The sequence below is a fragment of the Syngnathus typhle genome, linkage group LG3 (assembly GCF_033458585.1).
Source record: "Syngnathus typhle isolate RoL2023-S1 ecotype Sweden linkage group LG3, RoL_Styp_1.0, whole genome shotgun sequence".
NCBI classification, from domain to species: domain Eukaryota; kingdom Metazoa; phylum Chordata; class Actinopteri; order Syngnathiformes; family Syngnathidae; genus Syngnathus; species Syngnathus typhle.
The window spans coordinates 2177752-2203586 of NC_083740.1; the positions used below are offsets into that span (position 1 = coordinate 2177752).

A 25835-nucleotide genomic window follows, 5' to 3' on the forward strand; every position below is an offset into this window, starting at 1 on the left:
AACCAAAACAGCAGCAAGGATAAAGGCGTATGTCTAATCTTCGTTTTTCCCCCTGTAGATGTGGACAGCAATGACGAAGGAGGGCCTGACGGCGGCGCTGCGGAGGACGAAGGCTGGTTCGGGAATGCATCCGACACGCGCTCGGAGTCTTCGTCCTACGGCGACACCCAGGATGAGCTCTTCCTGCCGAGGGGATCGTCTCCGGACGCCAACCACGAGAGTCCCACGGGCTGCCCCACGCCGGTCCACCGCGCCTCCTTGGAACTCCTGGGACTGGGCGGCGGCGCCTTCTCGCCGCAGGACACCGTCTCGTCGGTGGTGTCATCGCTGTACGGCGAGGCGGCGTCCCGCGCCCTCGGGAAGCCCCTCAGCAGCAACCTGCGTCGCCTCCTGGAGGCCGGGTCGCTGAAGCTGGACGCGGGGGACCTTCTGGGGCGGGCGTCCCGGGGAGGCGAGTCCCCGCCCATAGGGCTTGCGTCGCCCCTCACCCTTTCCCCATCTTCACACCACGCTCAACAGCTCAGCGCGCTCGCCCGCAAGCTGGCCAACAACAACAGCGGCTCCGCCTCGCCGGCCTCGTTGGCGCCCTCGCTCACCAACGTTAAACAAGAGCCGCTGGACCACTTCAACTCCCAGAGCAACGGCGGTAGCTTTGTATGGGCGGGAGTCGCCGACAAGTGGCCACCCACCGGCCGCTCCACGCCCAGCGGGTCCAGCCTCTCCCCGGACTCCGCCATCCAGAAGCTAAAAGCGGCGGCTAACGCGGTGCTTCAAGACAAGAACGCCGTGTCGGCCGCCAATACCACCTCCTCCACCAACGCTTCGTCCGTCGTGCCGCCCCTCGGAGGGGCCGGCGCCCGGGGCGACGACGTGGTGCGTTTCGATGCCTTTAACTCTCCGTTCAGCCCGCAGTCGGCGAGCTCCACTTTGGCCGCGCTTTCCAAGAAAGTCAGCGAGAGGAGCCACGGTTCGTCGGCGCCCGCTGCGCCCGCCGACCAGCAGAACTCTGCGACGTCCTTCCTGTCGTTTGTGTCCATGACCTCGTCGGCCGCCTTGCTCAAAGAGGTGGCGGCCAGGGCGGCGGGGAACCTGCTCACCGAGAAGAAGGAAGGCTCCCCCCTGCCGGGCGGTGGCGGCGGCATCCTCCAAGAGGATGTCAAGCCCCTGCTGGACAAGAACCACAAAACCTCCTCGCCGTCAACACCCAACCAGGGCCTGGACCTGTTGTTGCCCTCCACACCCAAAGGAAGAGGGAAACCCAACAACCAAGCAGGTAATTGGTATCTTCTACTGCAGCGTTTCCCAACCTTGGAGCCAACGCAGCGATTGCTGTTGGAATAATTTCACCACAATGCAGATCATATTTAAATATATTTAAAAATATGAAATATATTTAAAAATATTAAATACATTTATAATATGTTTAAAATATTTAATTGTTCTGCCTGTCACTATATGTCATCGGCATAGATAGATGGACAGATAGTAATAGGGTCAGACAGTTATTTCAAAAAGTTCAATAATATACAAAAAACTTGATATGACAACTTTATCCTCAAGGACTTTTGGCATCATGAATGCCCTTCTTCACAGTGTGGCCCTAACACTCCTTGAAACTTGTTTCAGCCGCCGCAGTCTTAATTACCTTTATAAAAAGACACTGAAGCATCAGCCAGCCAACCAAGCAAGTCTCGCAAAAGGCCAGGGCGAGCTCCACGGGGGGGGGCTCCCGACCGAGACCTCGCCGGGCTCGATGGCGCTCGGGGGGGGCTGCCAAATAAGCAGCGGGTGGAAGCCCTCCCTCGCGCGCTACCAAGTCCGCTGGAGCCGTCGGCACGCTGATCGGGAGGGCAGACCTTAAGGCCGAGCGCGTCATCCTTTCCCCTGACTGGATACAGATGTGTGTACATTCGCCGCCCGCGCGCCGTTTATTCTGGAAAACGCGCACGTGTAACCCAAACAGGGGAAAAGAGAAGAGACGGCGAGACTAAGTAACCTTTAGGGGAGAACAGAATGTTTTCAAAGAGACGGATGGGCACTTTTTGAAGGATTGCGTCGCAGCCCTGAGCAAATCTAAAATGGCGGGATGAAATTGACTTGAGACGGATGAGGCGGCCGATGTAATATTGTGTGATGTGCATGTTAAAAAGGTGGTGCCGAAAGAGGGGCTAAGGGGGGGGGGGGGTTGCTGTAACCCGGCGAGCCGTCAAGGTCGAGCGCTGCTGTAAAAATGCAGGTATGTTGTTTGGTCGCCAGACTGAAAAATGTGACCTTGATTATTGACGGCCATGCCTTGTTTTTTTATTAGCTTCCCCGCGCTACTCGCACCGTAAAGCCCATTTAGTGCTCATTCCGTCTGCTTCTTTTTTTCCCCCATCTAGCGCTCCCAACTCCATTTTGTTTTTCCTTCACTGGATTTTACTCGCGGTCATCCCGCTGTTGTTTTGCACTTCCGCAAAGATCAATGATTAACTCCCAGGTTGATTTGACAAAAGCGAAGGATTTTTAGAATCATTGATTGAGTAGTGATGACAAGAAAGAAGTTGAAGTGGATTTAAAAGTTGAAACGGATGCAAACGCTTAATACGGGAAGAAAAGGCAGAGGAAAAACGTTTTAGGAGAAGAAAATCATCGTGTGAGAATTCACTCTCCCTCGAAAATAATAAACTCAACGTCCGGCTCAAAATGTCCAAATTCATCAATTTAATGACTCGGTGCTCAGAAATTCTCAAGGTGCTCAAGGTCATTGTCATTATTATAAGAAAAAAAATATAAAATAGACCAAAAAGTCTACTGACTGTTGCCTAATTATTTTTAATAGAAGACATTTCAGGTGTGACAACAAATGGAAAACGACACACGTAAAGCGACACCAAATAGCGTCGCCGCCACGCCGGTGTTTCGTTTGTTCATTGATTTAACGCCGTAAAGCAAACGCGCTACAATTTGCATATGCATTTTCGCGACGGCACAATTCAAAGTGATGGCCTGGGCTAAACGGAGCCATACGGAAAAGCCCTTCACCATCAAAAATGACCCCGTGCAATAAATACTCATTTTCACTGTGGCCCGGAGGCGTTGATTTAATTCTGTACATTTTCCGAAGGCTGCGGCGGTCGCTGCGCCAGTGAGCGCTTTAAAAGGTTGTACACGAGCACATGATGTATTGTACACAGACGTATACCTTTGAAGTGGAGCTATTAAGACACAATTTAAGTGCGGGCGGTAGACGGCGAACTCTCGGGCCGCTGTCGGCAAAAGCCCTTCAAGGCACTTGTGTTAATCAACAGTGCGCTCGAGATTGAAGGCGTAATTGTGCAATGACGTCACTCTGGGTTCTCTGCCTTTCATGCTAGTCTTGTGAATCGTCGCTAAAGCATGCTAGCATACTGCACCATTTTCTTGTTCATCTTACTCGCTAGGTTAGCATCGAAATCTTAGAATGTCTCGAGGTACCTTTTTTTTTTTTTTTTTTTGCTTCGGCCGAGAAGCTTAATGTCCCCCCGCCCCGCCCTGCCTCTCCGCTCTGGCTGCAGATGGCCATTTATTGTTGCAAATAGGCAGTCTCGAGCTTTTACACCTCAGGTCAATGAATGGCTGAGCGCAGTCATTTCGCCAAACACTGATTACCAGATGTTTTTTTACCGAGGAACACGGCCGGAATACTCATGAAGCCGTCCTGACAGCCCCGCGTAGAATTTGTAATGCCATCATGTCTCCTTCTAATAAGACCAATTAAGCCGTAATGGATGCCGGATATAAAGCCAACAACAATAATCGAGACGTTAGAAAAAATAAAAACACCTCAAGTTTTTGCCGGTGTTTCCAGCTGACATTTCCCGCAGTGGTCTTTGTTCAATTTTCTTGCCAACCCGCCTCACGCTGAAAAGGCTTTCCGTTTGATTTTCTTAACAGGAACAAAGCTGCAGCATTATCACACAGTACATCAAAAGGCTGCTTTTAATTGGGCTTTTGTAAATGTCACTTTTAAACGTGCCGTCTCTTCCCTCAAGCCTCACCGGAAGACGGCGGCAAACCGTTCCAGTGTCCTGTGTGCGGTCTGGTCATCAAGCGCAAGAGCTACTGGAAGAGACACATGGTCATCCACACCGGCTTGAAAAGCCACCAATGTCCGCTGTGTCCCTTCCGCTGCGCCCGCAAAGACAATCTTAAGTCCCACATGAAGGTGAGTCGCCGTCTCTATCCGATAAACCCTGAACATCTCAGAATCTGATCTCGCGTGTAAAGAAACGACTAAATCTTCTAAACTAACGAACTAAATCAATTTGACGCCTGGGCTTCTCCTCCCAGGTCCATCAGCACCAAGACCGGGGCGAGACGTTCCAGTGCGAACTCTGCCCCTTCACTTCCTCCCGTCACTTCAGCCTGAAGCTCCACATGCGCTGCCATCAGCACTTTCCCCGCACCGACGTCAAGGTGAAAGAGGAGCTCACCACCGACACGGAAGGCGAGGGCTCCCTGATGGGCGACGCCGGCGGCCCAGCCGACTCGAGGGGGAACCGGCTGTCCCCTCTGCATCCGGACGCCCGGCTGCAGTCGTCCCCGCCGGGCGAGGCGTCGTCCAATCACGTCAACGTCAAGGAGGAGCCGCTGGAGCGGGACCTGTCTGTCCTGTCGCCATTTAGCATGGGCAGGGAGCGACCTAGGAGCAGCGCCAACTCCTTGGACCTGCCGGGCGCAGGCGGCGGGGTGCACTCCGGCCCAAGCGGTCCAACCACGGCCTCCCTCTTCAGCCCGGACATCACCACCAAGACAGCCACTGACCTGCTTATGAAGCTATCAGGTTAGTACGCGTAACATGTATTGTCAGGTGGATCAAGGTGCTTCCAACTGGGCTCTCATTGTTAGCATACGACTAACTGATTAGCATCAATGGGCAAATCTTTCAGTCACAGAGTGATTGTTGAGCGTCGTGAAGCTCCACTCCATCTGAAAAAGTACACCGAGTTGATATGCCACTCGCGTCTATCGTTGTTTTCTGAAGACCTTCACACTGAACCGTGAAACATTGTTTGCATGAAGACAAATTCATAGCATGCCATGCGGAGGTTACGAGACCAGCGGGGAATTCTCAGTTTCAGATGCAATCGGAGCATAAGAAAAGAACCTAAACTTTTCAACCCTGGCTTATGTGAAAAATATAAATAGTTTAATCTGGGACTCCACGTTTCATAATCAGCTGCCATTCATGTCGAGATTGTTTTTTTTTATTGCCATTGAATTTTAAAAGAACCAAAGATAGTTTGTACCAACGTGACAAACGCGTCGTTCTTTGGGAATGTTTATCCCGCGATGCTGTTTAGAGGCATTTTGTAGTGTTGCAGAATATAAAAAGAGCCACTCAGAGACGTCAGCAAGATTGATGGAAAAAGGTCAGGTGAGGTTCGGCGCCCGGGTCGAGGCTACGGCTGCCAATCTCGCGCTTAATGCCGCGTAATTAGATTGAGATCTTCGGGAAAAAAAAAAAACAGGAACATTAGATTAATTAAAAATGTATGCATAATTCATAATTAAAAAGGAATTTATAATTTGAAATGATTAGCGCCCTTGGCTCACCATCCTGTGACCCAGCCAGTATGCGCCGGGGGGACTAGGAGGACTCGGTTAACTAACTGCCCACCACCCCACTCCGCCCCGCCCCCCCTTTTTGTGCCCCCGACTCCAAATGGCAGTTGCACTTCACTTCCAGACTGCGCAATCAAGCCCCGGCTCCTCCAGGGAGGAGCCAGCGGTGACTTCTTCCAATGTCAGCGCAGTGTCAGGCGGCAGACATCTTACGTTGAGGCCGTCATTCAAGGTGAATGTGGGCGGATGGGTATAAAAGATGAAGTCCAGATGATTATGGACTTTAATGAATACCGCCCCTGTGATCACAAAGTAGATACTTTGTCTCAAAAAATGGCTACTTAGAAGAAGCGAGGGCTCAGATCTTTTCAAAATATCGGTGGGAGCGAAGGGAAGGTGAGGGACTTCCTCTCGGGACTCCACTTCTCCCTGGCAAGCCAGATTGAGTGTGTTCACGGGTAGCTCATTCCTCCTACTTTTTACACCCCCGGTTCCCCGCCTCGCCTCGGTCCCCCAAGGCCAAGCGAGGGAGGCGGCGGGTGAAAGATATAAAGACCAGACAGATGAAGTGACATCTGAGCGAGCCAGAGATGTTAAAACGAGGAGTTGTATCCACTCCAAGCCAGTGAACTCCCCCTGAACCATGACATAATATTGGGAGGGGGAGGGTGTCATGGATCCTACTTCTGACACCATTTTGAAAAACAGTAGCAGCATATTTTGGAGGGGACTTTCTATTGAGCATTGCGGCGATCCACTTTGATTTTGCACAACGGCACGCTAACACAGCCGTGGGCCGTCCGGCGTGATCCACATTTTGATTTTGAGATGAAAGCCACGCCGCTCGCCCCCTCCCTTCCCCGTGCCCAGTGGACCAGAGCTAATCATGTGGGCATCCTCCAGACATCACCCACTCCCCCCCCCAGCCGCTCTGACATAGGCACTGTGAGCTCGACCTTGGCTGGGTGTGAGTAATTGCCACGCGGGGCATTGTGGGAGGTGTTGTCGCTCTTATGATTGTTGCCCCCAGGAGAATACCGTGCATATTATTCTCTCCTCGAACCGCAGGCGGAAAACTAACACCGTCCAGCACATCTAGAACAGAAGCAGCTTTATATTTGAACATCATCAATTTGGACCTAATTGCTAGTAACGATTCAGTTAATTGACCTCCTTAGCTAATCATCCGCATGAAGAACAGCTCGAAAGCTTCAAGGAGAGAAACCAGTCAATTTTACGTAACACAATTTCAAATAGTTAAAAAGTGTCTGAATCACGTAAAAAGTCCTTTACAGAAAATTTAACGGAACCAACGAAAGTAAACTTGCAAGTCAAGGCATGTCTAATCCCGAGGTTGGGAATGCTCAAGTCTGTTCGGTGACCTAAAAAGCGTCGCACGCGTGTCGACAAAAAGGTCAAAACGCATTGGACAAATATTCATAATGGAGTGGGCGAGTGCAACGGAGTGGGCGTGCGACGGATATAATGAAAACAGTCTGTCCTTGCTGACATTGTACTTGATATATTTGGAGTCCTTGTCCGCTTTGTCGCTGTCCATATAATACGTGGTGGGTCTGAAAAGCCGTCCCATTTCCTCTTCCACCTGAGTGCACATGCACAGGAAGGCCCTTTGAGCGTGACCTCTCTTGTCCATACATCTCCTCTGCAGCCATCAGCATCGCTGTCCGCCGCCGTCTTGCACGCCGTCAGCTCCTGTTGGGTTCTCAAACCCGCCCGACGCAGCCCTGTGCTTTTTTTTTTTTTTTTCCTCCTCCTCCTCTTTCTTCTTCTTCCACCGGTATAAAACAGCAGCCAATTGTCAGAGGGAGAGCAGGCCGGCGTGACAGAGGTGGAAAGCTAATGAAGTTATTTGACGGCGGGCCTGGCCGCAGAGCGAGAGGTGAGGCGCGGCGGACAAGCGGCTGGCAGCTAGACGGATGAGGCGCGAGGCGAGAAAAGCAGGAGGCGGCCGAGGAGGGGTGGGAGGCGCGGGCGAAAAGAACGCCGATGTATGTAGCGTCGCTGGCAGGTGTCACAAGGCTGTGATAACACGCAGACAAACTGATAGCGCCGCGGCGGCGGCGGCAGAAAGGGAGCTGACTCGGGAGTTGGAGATGGCCAGTCACCCAGAAAGATGCTTCTCGGCTCACCTCGCAAGGTGTCATGCGAGGAAAAAGTCGATGCTCTTCTCCTTGATGTGTTTATGTGGTTCGGAGTCCTGTTATTTTGCCTCAAAGTCCGGTTTACCTTGGTGCCTTGACATAAGAGGCACTTTTATGCCTTATCGAAACATTTAGAAATGGCAAACAGAATCAAATAGTTTTTACATCATGTTCATTCAAACTTGCATAAAAAAAAAGATCTTACTCGAGATGACGAGTCGCGAAGAAACATGCCCTCCTTCTGCTTCTCGGCTCCATTCGCAAGATGACACGCGAGAAAAACTGGACGCCCGTCCCCGTGTTGTGTTGGTGAGATTCCGACAGACAAAAGGCTGCAGCGTGAGCTCAGTTTTGTCGGGATGGAATTGTTGCTCGTTCGAAGGGTGTTAAAAGTTTGAAACAAGCTGTAAGGAAGTGCAATATAACCAACATTTGAAGTCCGTTACTGAGTCAGCAAAGTATCATTCAAAATTCAAGAAAAAAAAAGACCCATCATATTTCTTTCACATCTAGGTTAGTCACAAATAAATGTATTATACTATTAGTTACTCCATCGATTCCTTGAGTAATTTTAAGAAACTCTTTTTGACATTAAATTTAACAGTACTCACAGTCATATAGTCTTTATTATCTGCAAGGGGTCTCAGGATATCCTTTCCTAACAACAAATGTGGGGGAGCTGGAATAATATTCAACTTTGACGTCAAGTAAAGGTCCGCAAAATCTCATCGATGGGGCCGGAAAACAGCCCCCGTGCCATATGTTTGATGCCGGTGGTCTACACTGTACACAATGGCTGTGACAAATGGAATGGGAGCAATGGCCTCTTTGTTTCCGCTTGCACCTTTAATTTGTCTTCAGTTTTCCTCCGAGCGTGTGTATGGGCTCATGTTTTTTTCTCTAAGGTGTTTTGTAAAGTGGGGGTGCAAATGTCCTGTACCCCGGTCTGATCCAACATGGCCCGACACACTTCTAATTAGAGGACGTCCTTCCAGGTGCCGACCAGGTTATACTTAGCCTGTCCGCCGACATCCGACGACGTGACATTTCCAGCTGGTACAGGCTGTGACCCCCACGCCACTGCCCGTGAACTTGAAGGTCGCCATGCCACCAGCCCCCCCTTTTTTTTTTTCCTCACTCCTCTCACATGTAGCGCACACACAATCCCAGCTTGCCATGGTGTGGCATCGCTCACCGTACGGGTGGCCTGGAACGCCAGCACCTGTCCCCCCCTTTTTTGCTGACCCCTCCACCCCGATGGCATGAGGGCCATTAATCAGAGGGGCCCCGAGTCGCCGCAGATGGATGAGGCGGGATGAAGGGGTTGGCGGGCCTTTGGTTGTTAAAGATGTTAGGTGAGATGGTCCAGATTCCTGCCCCGGTGGACAGACAAGCGTCTGATGGTGAGCGATGTTCCCCGAAGAGGGATTCTGTGTGAACGAAAACATTGTTCGCTAAATTTTGAAGCTAGTTGTCTTGCGTTGTAGCGGCACTGTGTAATGAGATGCGACGTGTGATACAAAGAGGACTTGTATTAGAAGTTGCTCCGTGGCTAATTATTAATTATTCATCTAAAGGCGGATTAGACGTGGCCCAGATTCCGTTGAAGACGTCTGAAAAGCGGCGGTGACGGTGTGACAGCTTTCTCCTACAGAGATTGCGAGATAAGGACGACGACGCCGTGATTCACATCGGTGCTGCTTGTGGATGGCGCTATGGAACTGGATCACAGACTCGTAGGAGGCCGCAAGTTGAGAATAAAGTCAACAAACTCAATATTGTCAGTTGGGGATGAGTTTCCTAAATCCTAAGATGTTCAAAGCCAGAAAACCGTAAAACTATTCAGAAGGAATCAAAACTTGGACTTCCCACTTTCAAACACTAATAAAAGAAGTTCACTCAATATTTCAAGATGTACGCAATTCAGATTGCTGATTTACAACTTCTTATCCTCCGCAGCGGCCAACCAGAGGGAGGCACTGAAGTCGCCCTTCCACGTGAAGGAAGAACCCAAATCCGAGGAAGCCTCGAGTCCTAGACCGGCCTCCCAGTGTCAAATCCCGCCGAGCTTCCCCGGGACATTCTGCCAGGACGCTATCACGGGGTCGGCGGCTTCGGAACGTCCGGGGTCCCTCAAACCGAGGGAAGGGAGCCCCCCGGCTACCAACAGCTTATTGAGCCAAGACATCAACATGAAAGTGGCCTCCGAGTTGCTGATCAAGCTATCAGGTAGGATAAAAAAAAAAACCCGCGTTAAGATCCCATCATTTGGTCTTGGAACTTGATTGCTATCAAAGACGCGACTTGAAGCATAATAAAATATATCTCCAGTCCTTTGTTAAACGATCAAAATCCTCCTTGACCCACACGTCAACCTCCAGCCAGTAGTTTGTCTATAAATCGTCTGACAACAACATGACCTCCTCGGTGGAGGTATCCCTTCAAACGCTCGCGTTTACCGAGAGAATTCGTCCTGACGCTTCCAGGTCACGCGCTACTATTGATATTTTTTACTGTGGTGTTCCTCGAGTTTGGCCGATCAGCAAGTTCGATTCTTGGTTGTACTCCGCCGGGCTGAAACTATTTTGTAAGGCTCACGGCTCAGTGGTAGAGTAGGTGAACGTGTCGTTAACAAAAAGAAAATGGCAAAAAGGGCATTCTTCTTCTTTCTCTGGTAGGTTGATTTTTTTATTTTTATTTTCTTTATTTTTTGAGATCCAGATAAATGCAGACAAGTCTAATAATCAATTAATTAAATTAATTTAAAGATAAATGTAAGGAACAAAATCATTTTTGGGCTCCGCCCCTCCCCCCACGCTGATGTGAAAAACAAACACCACTTGAGAGCAAAACAATCTGAATGATATAATTTGTGTGAATCTGGTCTGTTCCAGATTGTTTGTACCGTTTTGCCGACAAGCTCCAAAAACGTACTTGCGACTGCTTTCATTTCTTAAGCGAGGCCAACAATTAGAAAATGAGATGCTCGTTTTAACCCAACCAAGACTTCCCCTCGCCGGTTAAGCGCGAATGGAGCAAAGTGATTTTGCCTCCGGACACTGACGCATCATTGCTAAATCGCCCAGGCCACTGCTTGTTTTAATCCAAAATGAGCTGCCGCGAATGTCGGCTCTAGTTGGAGTGCGTTGTTTGTCTACCGCTGCAAAGTGACTCTCAGGCAATTTAAAAATGTCAACCGGGTGCCAAAGAGGCTAAGTTCAGCGTCCGTTTGGTATTTGGAAAACGTCCGAATGAAATACAAACCTTCCGGGTGGCATGTTTATAATGAACTCGGTAATAAGATGTTGCAAGCAGACAACCTTCGTACTCCGCTGGTGCGAGTGAGAAAAGCGAGGCGGACTTTCTGTAAGCCTCTCTCGGTCACAAACGTAAATTGCTGACCACCTCGGGCGCTAGTTAGGCTTGCTTTGCGATGATGTCGTTGATGTTACTTTCCCCTCGTGTCAGATTGTCTGCGCCGCAGCTCGGCTGACCCGGGTTAGGCGAGAGATATCGAAACGTTCATCCGACGCGTCGCTCTCTGTCCTCGGAGCGCAGTGTCTGGTTGCCACGGCAACGGGCGGTGGAGGGGACAGGAGACGGAGAGGATTGGGGAAGAGTGACAGCCTTGACAAGAGTCTGGACCCTGGAGTGACCCCGGGGTGGGTGGGGGAGGGGTGAGGATGAGGAGAAAGGGGGCCACGGAAAGGTCAGCGCGTTCACAGTCACATGTGATTACAGTCATGAGGTTCAAGGGCGTCCGCGCAATCGCCTCCTCTCTGTGTCCACGGCGGAAAGGTCAGCGGCAGCGCAGCCGTAATGCAATAAGGATGCATAATACGCAAATCACATCGAGAAGGGGGGGGGGGGGGGGCGGAGGCGAGTCTTAGCTGTGTGCGGGAAATCAATGCAGCCCACGTTGTCATCGTTACAGCGCTTCCACATTTCTCGCTGAGTTATGTTCCAGAATCCACGCTCGTTGTGTTTTGGCCCCTCCCCCCCTGTGCGTTAAACACATTTAAAACCTTCGTAGCTGTTCCTCCCAGTGTTATTTGTTCCGTCTCAGGGCACAGCCATTTTGCCACCAGTGTTGACTGAAAATGACATCACGGTTCAGCTCGGGTTACGACCAATCACAGCCCACCTGGTTTCTGGCTTTGGTCATGTCCGCGGTAACGGCGACATTCACAAGAGCTTGAAAAGCGTTGGCACAAAAGATCAGCGGCGATATGGTAGCAGGGGTTCCAATCAACACAAGACATGCTGTCATCGTTACTGCACATTGTGCGGTAACGTGAGTTGCATCATCCCGTTTTTAACTAGGTCACTTCTTCTTCTACCACCCCCCCCCCCCCACCCCTCATCTTCCTACAATCCATCGCTCCTCGCTTTTTTTTTTTCTATCAAGCATTGTTCATGCAGTCTTCCACATCTGCTTAAAAAAAACAGACTGGCAGTGTCTGGGGGCTAATTATGCTGGTCTAAACAGTCCCCGGCGCCGACGGCTAAAAGCGTGCCAGCAGATGGGCACGGGTGTTTGCGGGGCAAGGCTGGTATACGCCTCAGGTGAGTGGCATCAATGCGGGTAACAGCCGTCACTTGCCATCGCTCTGACATCACACGTTGTGCTCGCCCCTTAGGAACGGAGCGCGTCGTCTTCTGAGGATTTTTAACTGGCGCTTGTTCGCGGGCAAATTAAAAGCCAGTCCGAGCATTGAGGAACTTCGAGTACCATTGACCTGCCTGCACATTCATACGTACTTCATCCTCTTTTTTTTTTTTAATGATTCACATCCATCCATGTCGATCGTCAACAATGACGTAATCTGGCATCACACGTAAGCTTAGCGCTTAGCTTTGGGCGGCTGTCCTCGCCGTGCCCCCTTCAGTGTGTGGCCGTTCACTGACCCCCCCGCCCCCATACCGTCCCCTTATCTCTGAAGTCCTGCCCCCCCGCCCTTTTCCCCCTCTCTATCATTTTTTGTCGCTTTGACCTTATTTGGTGACTTATGTTTCTGGTCGGGCGCAAGCTGCTTGGCTTGGCGATCAATGTTAGCTGCAGCAGATGCGTGTGAAGTCTACAGGCTCCCACATGACACGCCGTCTCCATACTGCAGCCCTTTGAAGCAGCGCGAACTCTTCACCCCAAGTCTGAGGAGCAGGTTGGAGAGAAGAGAAGAGAAGAGTGGAGGAAGGAGATGTGCTTGTGGGGGAGGGAGGGAGGGATGCGGAATAACAGAGCAAGGACAGGGGTAGACTCGGATGTACCAAGTAGGGGAGGGTGTTGTCACTTTGAATCGAGCCGTCTCCCCCTCCACTCCCCCCAGGTGTTCTTTTTCTGGCACCGCTTGACAATGTTTCCCCTCTCTTTAGCCTTCCGTCTACTCCTACGCCGGCCCGGTTTTCATACCGAGGTGTCAAATTGGGCCGATACGGATTTTGGTTATTAATGCCGTGACTTTGTTTTGCCGTCAGTGTACGTGCACTCTTGTTGTTGACATGGCAAGTCAAGAGTTTATCGCTTCAAAACATAATAACCTCCGGCGCTTACTGACTTAGTTTTACCATAAATGACTGGTAATTTATTCCAAATTTATGTGTAATATATTGAATGGGGCCTTTTTTTTTTTTTTTTAACTTGCGTTTCAACCTACAGTTCTATAAACTTTTCATTTTTCGTACTTGATAGTGGAAGCACAGCAGACTCTGTCCGCAACCGAACCAAAACCAATTAGTAAAGATTTGTGTTTTTTTTTTTTTACACATTAATATAGTCAATAAAATTAGCCGCCTGTAATTAATTTCTGTCTTCCATTAAGTGACCTCAAAAGTTATTTTATTTATTATTTATTTTATTTATTCCGTATAGAGTATATATATTTTTTTTTACATCAATCATTTATTAATTGCTATCAGAATTTTGTATATTACATGTTTTTTTTTCCCCCCCCTTTTTCCATATTCATTCAACGACAAGCCACCTTCACACTAGAAAATGCTTGGACTCGTTTACAGGTTAAACGACAAAGAAGTGGCTTCAAAATCAAGGACGACAAAAAAAACGCCAGAAATGATGTCGCGTTAATTAAACCGATTTTTATGCGAGGCATGTTTAGCAGTTCCGACGGGAGCACTTTTCTTGCTTTTTAAAAGCTTCATAACGTGCTGTTGCAATTAGTCTTGTCTCTCGGAAGACTTGCAATATTTTATAGCATTCTCGCTAAAATATTCCAACACTTGACTTTAACAAAAGGGACAGAAAAGTGATGTTTTACAACTCTGTAACTCCTGTGCGTGTTATAAAAGCTAAGGTGAGTCTCTCGCTTGAACTAAGCAAAAAGTGCCATGTACAAAATTGGAGTTCCTATTTTTCCCGAATTGTACCATTTTGGGGGTTAGACTGTATTTTGCAATGGACTTCTTTTTATGGCAGCGGAAAAAGTGTCACGGGCGTAGGAGTGAAGCCATATGTTTTCGTTTTACGTGATGACAGGTGGACTTTGGAATACGGGTGTTCCCCAGCAGATAGCTCCCACCCGCGCCGTGCCATCGCCGGGTAACGCCGCTAAACATGTTTGTGTCAGCCAAGTGTGGGAGTTCGCGGCCGTGACATTTAGAGTGTTGTTTTTTTTTCCCCCTCCTAGTTGTTAAGGGTGGCGATCCAGTGACGGATGCTCAAGCGTCCCCTGGTTGACCCCTCATGCCCCCTTAAAGCCTGCACGGCCCCCTCCCACCGCCGCATCTCCTACACCAACACGACCACCTGATTAAGGGATTAGAGGGGTTTGATGCTTGTCTGTGGCTCTTCTCTTTGTCCTGCTCTCTAATCAAACTGACACCTGGACTTTTATGAACCCCACAAGGGTTTTTTGTGCCTTTGTTTGTTTGATGCCAGCATAATTTTTTTTTTATAGGTTGCTTTATAGCTTTGTTATGGCCTAAGCACAGATTGGTTAAAGCATTGTCATTTCAGTTTTACAGAATTTTACATTAGATGGTCATTTTTCAATTATTTTAAAAATAATTGGAAATTTAAATAATATACAATAAAATTGCTGAGATATTTGGAGATAATAATGTCTTTGCAAACAAAGATTTACAATTTTTTTTTTTTTTTTTTAATTACAGTTGGAAATTTGAAAAAATTGTGAAGTTTAATTTAAAAAAAAGATGCTTGTTTTTGTACAAAATTTTACTTAAAGTACTGACAAAAAAAATTGCATTCAATCCTGCTATAGGCAAACATTCCATGACCTCCTATAGGAACCTCAAACCATCAGAAAAGAACGTAATTAAAAAGCACGGCGTGTATTCATTAACACGTCCTAACTGTTGCAATCTGTTTGCCACCAAATCCAATTCAGCCTATCAAAATTAATTGCCGTCAAATGTGCGGAAGCTTTTTTGGCCTTGAACCAAATGATCATCGCAATATTCACACATTAGTATTCCTGCGTAACAACAATGTGATTCATCGTACAGATTCCTTGCGTACATCCGAACTTCTCTCTCTGCTCTGTCAATCGTATCAGCAGAAGTAAATCAAACCTGCTCCTGCGGGAGATTTTTCCAGAGGATGAATGAGCTTAAAAAAAAAAAAAAGGAAATCCAAGGAGCAGTCCAAATAGCCGGGCTTAGCCATTTAGCGTGGCGCTGTGCGTTTATTGGGGCAAGAGGCCACCGGGAGGGCACGCCGCCGTCTGACGGGAAGAGGGCGGCTCAGAGCTGTCAGGGGGCCGCCGACGCCAAATAGCGAAACACTCGGCGTGAACCCGGCGGCCCAAATGTTTACGATAGCCGTGACGTCAACGATTAGCTTGACTGAGCGCAAACGGGCTTGATTGGCTGAGCGAGTCGACTTGAAAAGGTGACGAGAAGCAGGCCCGCTAAAAATAGTTAAGGGAGATGTGGCATCTGTTAGGAATGTCCCCGGCGGCTGACTCGCCGAGGTTAAATGCGAGTCGGTAGGGACTTGAAACTATTTAAAGACAGCTGCTGTGTGTTGTGGGCTTAATGCAGATGTTACCAAACTGGAGGTGGACAGCTATCTGCTGTACGCATTTATCATTTGACAAAAGATGTCTTGTTTGAGTCACCACAGTTTCAAATTCAAAAGCAGTTTGGCAGATATTGAACTCATCAAAAAAAGAGGTGTCGAGCTGTTTGATGCCACTGACATGCTAACGGCTAGCATCGCTAGTTGTGCGACGGAATACCGTTTTGTGCTCAAAGCCTGAAGAGCAAATGTCTTCTTCCCGCACAGAGAACAACAAAGACGGCCACTTCCAGAAGGTGAAGGTCAAAGCGGAGCCCATGGAGGTGGACCCGGCCCCTGCCGAAGTCTCGTCGCCCGCTCCTCCCCCTGCTCGCCTGCTGCCTTTCGGCACTTTAGGGCCACGCGAGAAGACTGAGCCCCCGGAGCATCTAGCGCGCCCCCAAAAGGACCTCTTCTCCCAAGACATCTCGGTCAAAATGGCCTCCGAGCTCCTCTTCAAATTGTCAGGTGTGTTTTGAGCAACCAAGGACGGCTGTCTGTGTGTGTGCGTGAGCTGTAAAACCTTCCATTTCCCGTCCTTTGGCGGCGGCGCCGTCGTAAAGTCAAGGACGCGACGTATGACCACACGGCTGACATTGAGTCTTGATAAACTTGGACATCAGTCACTAAAATGGGCCTTTCCTTCCGTTTCCATCATGTCCAAAGTCACAAGTGGCCCCTCAGCTGACTTGTTTGTATTTCTCCATCTGGCCGGACTCCTTTCCACAATATTCACGCGCGTGGTCTTGCAAACACGCCCACCTTTACACGCTCTCCGGCGGGCATGTACAAATGTCCGCACCGATCCTTCGCTTCTTCTCCTCTCGTTCTGTCTCCCTTGACTCGCTTTCAGACATGGCGGCTCAAGCACACTTGGCTGCACACACTTCCCCATCCCTGCGCCGCCCGCCCGCCCTCCCTCCCTGCCGCCTTTACATTTCTCCCGTGCCGCATCGCCATGGCAACGTGAAAAGGAGACCTCTGTCCTTGGCGAGCGGTGTGACAAAACTGGGGGGGGGGGGGGGTAGTGCCACCCAGGGAGGCCGGGGCATCTCTGGGGCCTGGCAAACTGCGACGACCGCCACAAAGGAGGATCTGGATGCAAAGGGAAATGGTGCAGGGTGGGTGCGGGGGTCTTGCTGCAAGGCTGTCACACAATGAGCAATCAATATGAATTACCCGCAGCGGTAAGACCTCAGAGATGCGTCGGTGGCAAGGTCGGCGAGGGGGGGGGGGTACGCTGGGCCGCATGTGGAGATGCTCCTAGTCTCCTTGAAAGTGGCACGTGTGGCTTCTTTTCCCTCGACAAATTAGCCCGATCATCGTCATGTGTAACCTTCTTAAATGTGCTCGTTTTCATTTTTTTTCAGAAAAAGTGAGCAAAGCCAACAACCACAAAGACGGGGGCAACATGGTGGGAATTAACAGGTGAGTCAATGACTGGGAAGAACAAAACCAGAAAAAAAAAATGTGCTTGCTGTAAAACGCCGCTTTGGTCTCCTCCGCGTCTTTTCCAGTCCGTTCTTGGACGAGTGCTTTCGACAATCACCCTTCAACTCGCGCTCCAAAAGCTCCTCCCCCGCAGAGGCCGGCTCCTCCACCCGGCCGCCTTTCAACGGTACCACACACAGACACCATTACACACACGAAACACAGGAAAAGACAAAGGCATTTCCACACACACATCTCAATTAACAACACTGTGTCAAGCTCCAGCTCGCCGCTTAGATCTCAAACGAGCCTTTGGGCTCCGTGCCCCCCCCTCGCCGGGGGCGTCGCCCCCGGTCTCCGTTCCTGTGGCTGCCGGCGGTCCAGAGGTTAATTAGCCTGTGCCAGCTTTACCTGTCCCTCTGCCAGTTAATGGAAATCTGATTGGCTCCTGGGTGTCAAAGAGTGGCCTGAAAGTTAATTCAACCCCCCCTACACACACACACACACACACACACACACACACACACATTTTCCCTTGTGCGTTTGAACTTGTGCCGCTCGCTCCCCTTAACTGCACTCTTTTAAGTCGTTATCAGCTCTTTGTGTGAACACACTCGGGCTTGCTCATTCCACTTGTCTTACCGCGTACATTTCGACACTTTTTAATAAAAATGCTGCATTGTATCAAAAAGTGTCTGGCTGCTACTGGACACTTGGCGCCAGTGGGGAAAATTATACATCTAAAAAAAATCATTTTGAAATTGCAAAACAAATTCCTGAAAGATACACAAATAATCTGGTCATGAAATCACGATCATTGCAGTGCCGTCCTCCGACTGTAGGTGGCATCAGTCCTTTTGTATGCGTTGTAGACTCGGAAAAGGAAGACGGCGAACCGGGCAACGGCATCGCCAAGTGGCGGCTCAACGAGCAGCTCTACCCGTGCCCCGTGTGCGGCAAAGTCTTTGGGAGGCAACAGACGTTATCGCGCCACCTTGCCCTACACACAGGTAACGAGCCGTTTCGACGCACCAAAATAGTCACAAACGGTATTGAAACGAACGAGCATCACGGTTCATCGGCAGAGCGCTTTATTCATACGCACACGCACCGGTGCGAACATCGGTAAATGAGGGTGACTAGACTAGATTAGCCTACCTTTAAAGAGATTACAACCGTCATTAGTCTCATTACCTTCTTGAAGGATGCATCCACACACGCCAGAATTCTTTACTTCCCAAATCCACCAGTCGTTTGCCGAATTTCACTTGAAAAGAGGGCTGCTGTCGGGTTAGCCTAGCGCTAATCAAAGACAGCACAAATTGAGACCCGTGTAGAAAATGCCCTCCGACACAATTGGACACACACACACACACACCATCTGAGCGTGTTGGCTGCGAGCAGCTTGGCCACACCACAGAGAGCAGAAGTCGGGGCATATGTCACCGTGGTGGTCTTTTTGGTCTCCCAGCGACATAAAGGTTGCCTGGCTTGGTGTCCTTGGGGCAAACGGAGTGCGTACGTGCTTCGACAAAGCAATCACGTGCCGCTATGTGAATACATGACGCGAGGTTTGTGTATGTTGTTGCGGCAGAGGAGAGGAAGTACAAGTGTCATCTGTGCCCCTACGCCGCCAAGTGCAGGGCTAACCTCAATCAGCACCTGACCATCCACTCCGTCAAGCTGGTCAACACGGACGCCGAGCAGATCGTCAGCGCCGTCGCCGCCGTCAACGACGGCGCCGAGCGCAAGAACTGCGCCTACTATTACAGGTGATCATCAACGGCCGTTAGGTCTCTTGACTTATTTAACAATAAATTAGAGTTCAGTCTTGGCTGTGTTGGGAGACGCTGTGATAAATTTGGCCCCCAAAACATTCAAATGAAAAGATCTTAATCCTTATGATCTGGCTGTAAACCAATTAATAAAGTGCTCCATTTGTCAGGACTAAAAATAATTCAGCCATCGGTACACGTTCTGCTCACTTATCTATTTCCAAGAGACATAGCTTAGCATCAAGACAGGTGTCGTGACTGGCTTTTTTCGAGCGAAACGATTTCTGCCGAATCCATCGTTGGCCTGATCTGCACGGAAGCGCTCAAGAGAAGCCAAGCTGTGCCACTTAGCGAATGCGCGCTGGCTTGGCTTGACACGCGGCGTCTCCCTCTCGCTCTTCTCTCGCAGCTGCCACGTTTGCGGCTTCCAGACGGAGCTCAACGCCCAGTTCGTGGGCCACATGTCGCTCCATGTGGACAAGGAGCAGTGGATGTTCTCGCTCTGCTGCAGCGTCTGCGACTTTGTGTGCATGGAGGAAGGCGACATGAAGAGTCACATAAGCACCGGCCACGCAGGTACATCTCTTTCAAATCCCGTATTTCAAAACGTCCGTCGGGGGATTTTGCCGGTGTCGACAAAAACAGCTCTTTTGGTGGCGCTGTGGTAACTATTTCTTATATATATAAAATAATAAATAATTTAGAAAAATATATATATATATTTTTTTTAATATATATACTAATGACTTGGTCCATCTGTCCAGTTTTGAAATCACGATCCATCTGGACGTGCAGCGACGGAAACAATACAGAGTGCAAATCTTGATTTTCACGCCCCCTTCTAGTCGTTTGCGCCACGTCGCCTACGTGCGTGGATCCGAACGGCCGAGCTCAGCGCCGCGTCTGCAGTTCAAGGGGCTCGATCCCCCGCGGAGTCCAAACTCGAGCGTACGCCACCCGACTCAGCGGGGAAGGCGGACCACTTCCCCGTGGCTGACGTCTTTGGCAAAAACCCTTTGTTGAGGCACGCCTCCGCCATCTTTGGCCGTGACCCTCTCTGTTCCTCCACGCCTCCCCCCCCACACACTTTAATTCCCTCGCTCTCGCTTCCTGGTGAATGAAAGATGTGGATCGATAATAGCATGCTGCTTCTTGATTGGTCTGGCAGCAAAGCGGGGGCCTCAATCACAGATGTGTGTGTGTGTATGTGTGTGTGTGTCTACATAACGGATAAATGTGAGGCTACGGGTCACTGTCGGACGACAACGACGTTGTGCATGCTACAATAAAACGCTCAGCACAATGACTATTTTTTTTTTATCTTCCCAACTTTTATTGAGCCAAGTGGCATATTTTACAGGGTTCATTTTGGTACCATCTGACGACTCAAAATCATCTGCATCTTTGTTGCTAAGTTTTCTGATTGTCATCTCTTCCAGGCCTGAACTCGAGGAGTCCCCTGAGCGAAACCAAGAGCACGTCGTCCTCCCTCTCGGCCCTCAGCGACTCGCTCAACAGCTCGGAGGGCGGCGACCTCACGCACAGCGGCGGCGAAGAACTCAAAAGTCTACTAGCCCCGCTCTCTTCCGGCGGCAGCCAATCCAGCTCCGGGAGCCGCTCGGGCTCGGAGGACAAATCCGCCGATAAAGGTAAAAAAAAAGAAAGTCTGAATTGTCAGCAGTCGCACTCGCTAACTTTGACATCGCTGTGCTCAGGCTTCGAGTGCGTGTTCTGCACGTTTGTGTGCAAGACGCGCAGCATGTATGAGCGCCACCTGCAGATCCATCTCATCACCCGCATGTTCGAGTGCGACGTGTGCCACAAGTTCCTGAAGACGCCCGAGCAACTGCTGGAGCACAAGAAGTGTCACAGCGTCCCCACCGGAGGACTCAAGTAAGGAAAGCAAGTACAGTCACACCTTTCCTAAACTCCGCCCGTCCTCCCCCCTCCCTCTCTCACTCATCACACACACCTTTGAACTCATGAGCAAAGCTACGAAGCTAGCATCAACGCTAATTGCTATTCACAATCGTGTGCAGTACAAACATGTCAATGATGCTTTACACCAGTAGGGGGAGCCCACAGGAGAATGACGCTCAGTATTCAATTAGGGACTCTTATGAACTCCCGTCTGAGTAACTCCAAATTTGCATCGTTGCCTTAAGTTTAAGTACTTGAGTACTGGTTGGAGACCCTAAAACTTTCAACTTAGAGTTTGGGTTTCCAAGTAGAATTTCAAACTAGGGATAAAGAAACATGCCTGTGGCAGGATTTGAACTAGTGTGAGCTCGCACACACACTATCTGCTCTAACCAATGCGCCATCTAATCCGTGCTAAAATGCTACTGCGAACAATGTGTTACCATACCAATATGTTTACCTACTATGGAAGGGATCGTTGAGAGAGCTTTTGAACGCTAACGGAATTTTTTTTTTTTTTTTTTTTTAAATGACCGTAAACAGGCTTTTAAAACAAATTCCCATGTATAGTAAGGCTTTTAAAAATAACAATGGATAGTGGTCAACTGGTTTGCATGTCTACCTCCCAGCACGGCGGTTGTGGGTTTGATTCTGGTTGTGCCCTTCCTGTGTGGAATTTGCATGATCTTCCCATTCCAGTGTGGGTTGCACTCCATGTAAGGCCATGCTTTTTATGTTTATTTTTTTTTTAAAAGACACTCCATGTATAGCAATTCTTTTTATTTAAAAAAAACTATGTGGTAAGGTTTTTATTTGAAAGAAGAAGAAAAAAGTACAGCTTTTTTTTTTAATGACCATGTATAGCAAAGCTTTATTTTATTTTTTTTAATATAAATGATCTTTTTCACTGTCTTCTTTTTATTGTAATTTTCCTCTATCTTCATCATCGTCATCTTGCTCTTGGCGGTCTTCTTTGGAGCAGCTCCCACCTGCAGTTAAAAATGACAACCCAATTTAGTGCCAGTTCGATCAAATAGTAAGATATGTTCTGTTTTCGAATCGGAGGCGGCCTGAAAGTAGGCGGAGATGGCTGCCTCTAAATTTCATACGCACGCGGGAAAAACCCTGTGATTCTGTTCTGCAGGGTTTGTGAGGCGCTTTGGGGCCCAGAGCAGATGAAAGGTGCTATTTAAAAATGTAAGTGCCGCTACATTCCTCACCCACGCCCCTCCTGTCCATCACTATCGATTTCCGTCGACGTCTCCGGTGGTCGCGCCGCCGCCTTCAACTGTTCTCGTGTGCATCCCTCCCTCCCTCCCTCCCCCTTTCTTGCAGGTGCCCTTTCTGCATCTACTCCAGCGGTCGTCCGGCGGCCATGGAGTGCCACCTGAAGACGCACCTCCAGACGGAGCACCGCTGTCGCATCTGCCAGGGACTGTGGCCCGACCGCCTCTCCCTGGAGGCCCACGCGCGCGCCCACCGCCTGGGCAACCACTACCGCTGCGAGCGCTGCGGCTACCTGTCCAAGACGGCCAACAAGCTCATCGAGCACGTGCGCGTGCACACGGGCGAGCGGCCGTTCCACTGCGACCGCTGTCCGTACCGCTGCAAGCGCAAGGACAACCTCAACCTGCACAAGAGGCTCAAGCACGCACCGCCCGCCCCCCCAGCGGAAGAAGGAGGCGGCGGGGCGGGCCGGGAGACACCGGGCCGACTCGCCGCGTCCCGGGCGCTGCGCTCCGTCGCCTTGACCCGCACCCTCGGCGGCGGGCCTCGCCTTGCCCGGCCCCCGTCGGGCGGCGACACGGACCCGTACAGGAACTGCGAGCGAGCGCACCTGATCCCCCTCACCACCCTGTTCACCCACAGTTTCACATTCCACCCCCCGCCCCTCCCTGCCGTCGCCCGCTCTCCAGTCTCCCACAAACACTCCTTCATGGCCTACCTGGGACTCACGAAGAGGGCTGAGACTGTTTGACTTGCCTTTTCTTTTCAATCAGACCACCACAAACATTTCTAAGAGTTGTACATGCTAACAGAAAAAAAAACATTTATATCCAAAAGCTGCTTTTTTTTTTTTTTTCTTCTCCCGAGTTGATTGAATTTCATTTTGGACGAGCGCTTAGCTCCAGCTCGTTTTCAAGCTGCATCGAGATAGCATGCCTCTTTCTGTGTTTCAAGCTAGCTTAGGAAGCTGACATGGAGTTTTTGGTCGGGTGCAACACAGACGGAACCAATGAAACGGACAAAGGCTCGTTTCCAAAGCAGACGCCTCAAACCGCGCACTTATTTATCAATCTTGTACATAGTTTTGTAGCCCCTGGTCCATCTTTTTTAATTTTTTTCATTTTCTTTTGTACGATGGTCAAACCATGTTGTGCTTAGCTGCTGCCTGACGTCACTTCTTTTTTCTGCTAAGCTATGAGAATGAAAACGAAAAATTTGACATCCCGATTGAAGGTCATTTTTGCACTAACCCGATCCCCAACGATAAAATTATCTATACCGTGCTAACGGGTTAGCAGAGGCGGCCGGCTGCAGTTTGGTTGGTCGCCGCAGAGCCGATTCAAATGGTGCTTTTTGAAGCTTTTGTAATTTTTATGTACAAAAAAGAAGCTAAATAACTAGAAAAAAAAAAGTTCCAAAATGACTTGAATGAATGTATTTTTGTTGATGTAAAAAAAAAAGTGTGAACAGGGACGGATGGGCTGGTAAACAGATGGAAAAATGCCTTTTTTTTACTTTTTAATGTTTTCTTCTGTTTCTTTTTACTGAGCCTTTGTCATGGAATACATTTTTACTAACATCCGCAGATCCAATTCCAGCAGACACACCAACTACGGGATGGGCATAATTCAATCAGAATTTTACAATCTTGTCTTTTTTCCCCCCAAGTGTTCTGAACTCCTGTTGCAATGCCATAATAATGATCGATAGAGATGAGCTGACATCACAGTCAAGTATTGCACTCTATTTCTGCCTCAATCAGAACGTAAAACTTTCAAATGATAAACATTAAGTGCGCCACTAACTAAGCGTGCCTCCAAACATCCTATGGTGCAACCGTTGTAAACCAAGGACCTGAATTTTGTTTTGGTACGCAGTGACAAAACCCGAATTTGTAAGTAAGTCTGAACACAGCGAAGGCTATCAGGAAAGAATGTCTGAACTGTTGTAAACCGAAGACCCCCTGTCATCGATTATCATGCCTATCACTTATAGTCACAAATTCACCCCATCCCTTAAAACATCAACTTTGCACTTACATTCGTTAACACGTCTAAGAAAGAAAGCACTTAAAAAGCTTCAAACGTGCTTGCCAAGAAAACAAGTCAATCAAGACACCCTTAAGCTCCGCCCATGCGGATACTATCATTAAATTGTGTGAATCGGAGAGTCACAGATAAAGCTCATCCTGGGAGCTAAAAAGGGACCCCAGGCTAAATTTGTGGGTTTTGTTTCTTTTGCACAACGCTGCACTTTTATTTCACAATGAGACTCGATAGACGTGTTCTGACTAGAGTAGGGCGGCAGAGCTTTTGATTTCAAATTCAATTTGATTTTTGAAAAGCTTTAGCAGTTAAGTTACTCATTGCTGAGTGAAAAAACATGTATCTCCACATTTTGTGATTTTCTTGTAATTACATACAGTTTTGGTTTAGCTTTTTTTTCTAAATTTGATCTTTAACATACTAAAAAAAATAGATCTTTTCAAAAATTGATAAAAGCTATCAGCTATTATTTAATGGACAAAATTCTAAAGGAGAAAAAAAATCCCCAAATATCTTAAAATATGGAGCTACATGTTTTTTTACTGGACATCATCATGTGGCCTTGAAAGCCTCGATCCCTTGTCTTTAAAGAGAATCCTCCTCCTCTTCCTTTTTTTTGTCCATTTTCAATCGTTTGTTTTGCTTCATTTTCTACTTTAAATGATGCCAGATTGGACGAGAGAAATGTTTTCGACCAAAACGTACGTAGCCGCAGGACGTGATGTTAGGATGCAATCCGTCACGTGCTGTTTTGTTTTGCCAACTCTCTATCAGTGTCATTTATTTTTAGCCGCTAGTTGCAATTCAATCAACTCCTCCTTAAAAAAACACAGTAATAATAATAAGTATTTCTTTGAGCATTGCCTCATCAATTTTGGTTTGCTTACTTTGCACTCCCCTGCTGTTAGCATGACATCTCAACATTCAGTCCCTGAGTTAGCATCTTCTTGGTTAGCAGCGTTTTTACGATCGAGACAAAAAAAAAGGCTCAACCCACCGCATCTGCTTTGGTAACAATTGGTATATGCTGTACAAAGCTTTTTTTTTTATACCTGATTATTATTATTATTATTATTACTCCATGGTTAAGGCTGTACAGGGTTGTGACGATAACTGGTAAATAGATCATTTGTACTTTTTTTTTTGTATTTGTTTTCTTTGGTATTCTTTTTATGTTCAACATGCCGGATCTAAATGTAACAGGATTTCAAAGTAAAGCTTACATCAAATATTGTCCTATTGTCTTGTCTTTTGTTTTATCACACTTTCTTGACATCTTACTTCAGTTACTTAACATTATTGTTGGGCCCAATTGTGTCTTAAGTGTCAAATTAAAATTACATTTCCATATCTTGTGGGTCCAGAGTATGACGCAATGTGGACACTCAGTTTTTGGTGGTCCACTTTAGACTTTTTTAAAAATCAATTCAAAGATGATGAATAAATGAAAAAGGCAGTGATAGAATTTTTTTTTATAAATTAAATAATCAAAAATCATGATCAAAGCTTCACGGAAAGTGAAAAGTGACACACCCGCCCTCACCCCCACTTTCTGATTGGCTGTTTGATCTGTGACGTCACTCGGACACTCTATTAGGTACACCGCCATTTTCAGGTGTTAATAACAGGCCACTTCATTAGGGAAAAATCATGG

At 48.4% G+C, this 25835-nt stretch overlaps 1 protein-coding gene across 4 annotated transcripts in view; it reads left to right on the forward strand.

Moving 5' to 3' along the window:
* The window catches only part of znf827 (zinc finger protein 827), a 38478-nt gene extending 13063 nt beyond the window's left edge, over positions 1–25415 (forward strand). Inside the window, exons 2-15 of one of the 4 annotated variants that reach the window (XR_009713914.1) lie at positions 59–1273; positions 4014–4186; positions 4312–4804; positions 9708–9977; positions 16012–16251; positions 17154–17211; positions 17301–17401; positions 18087–18224; positions 18809–18986; positions 19399–19565; positions 20429–20638; positions 20705–20891; positions 22054–22106; positions 22245–22333. Coding sequence is in view for 3 of the 4 variants with exons in the window: in XM_061274554.1 (XP_061130538.1) it covers positions 59–1273; positions 4014–4186; positions 4312–4804; positions 9708–9977; positions 16012–16251; positions 17154–17211; positions 17301–17401; positions 18087–18224; positions 18809–18986; positions 19399–19565; positions 20429–20638; positions 20705–20882; positions 22245–22887 (4064 nt within the window). In the remaining variant the exon portion in view is untranslated. Of the gene's footprint in view, positions 1–58; positions 1274–4013; positions 4187–4311; positions 4805–9707; positions 9978–16011; positions 16252–17153; positions 17212–17300; positions 17402–18086; positions 18225–18808; positions 18987–19398; positions 19566–20428; positions 20639–20704; positions 20892–21891; positions 21962–22053; positions 22107–22244 lie in introns of those variants that run through there. The other 3 variants (XM_061274553.1, XM_061274554.1, XM_061274552.1) reach the window with 3 other exon arrangements.
* Positions 25416–25835: the final 420 nt, after the last annotated feature.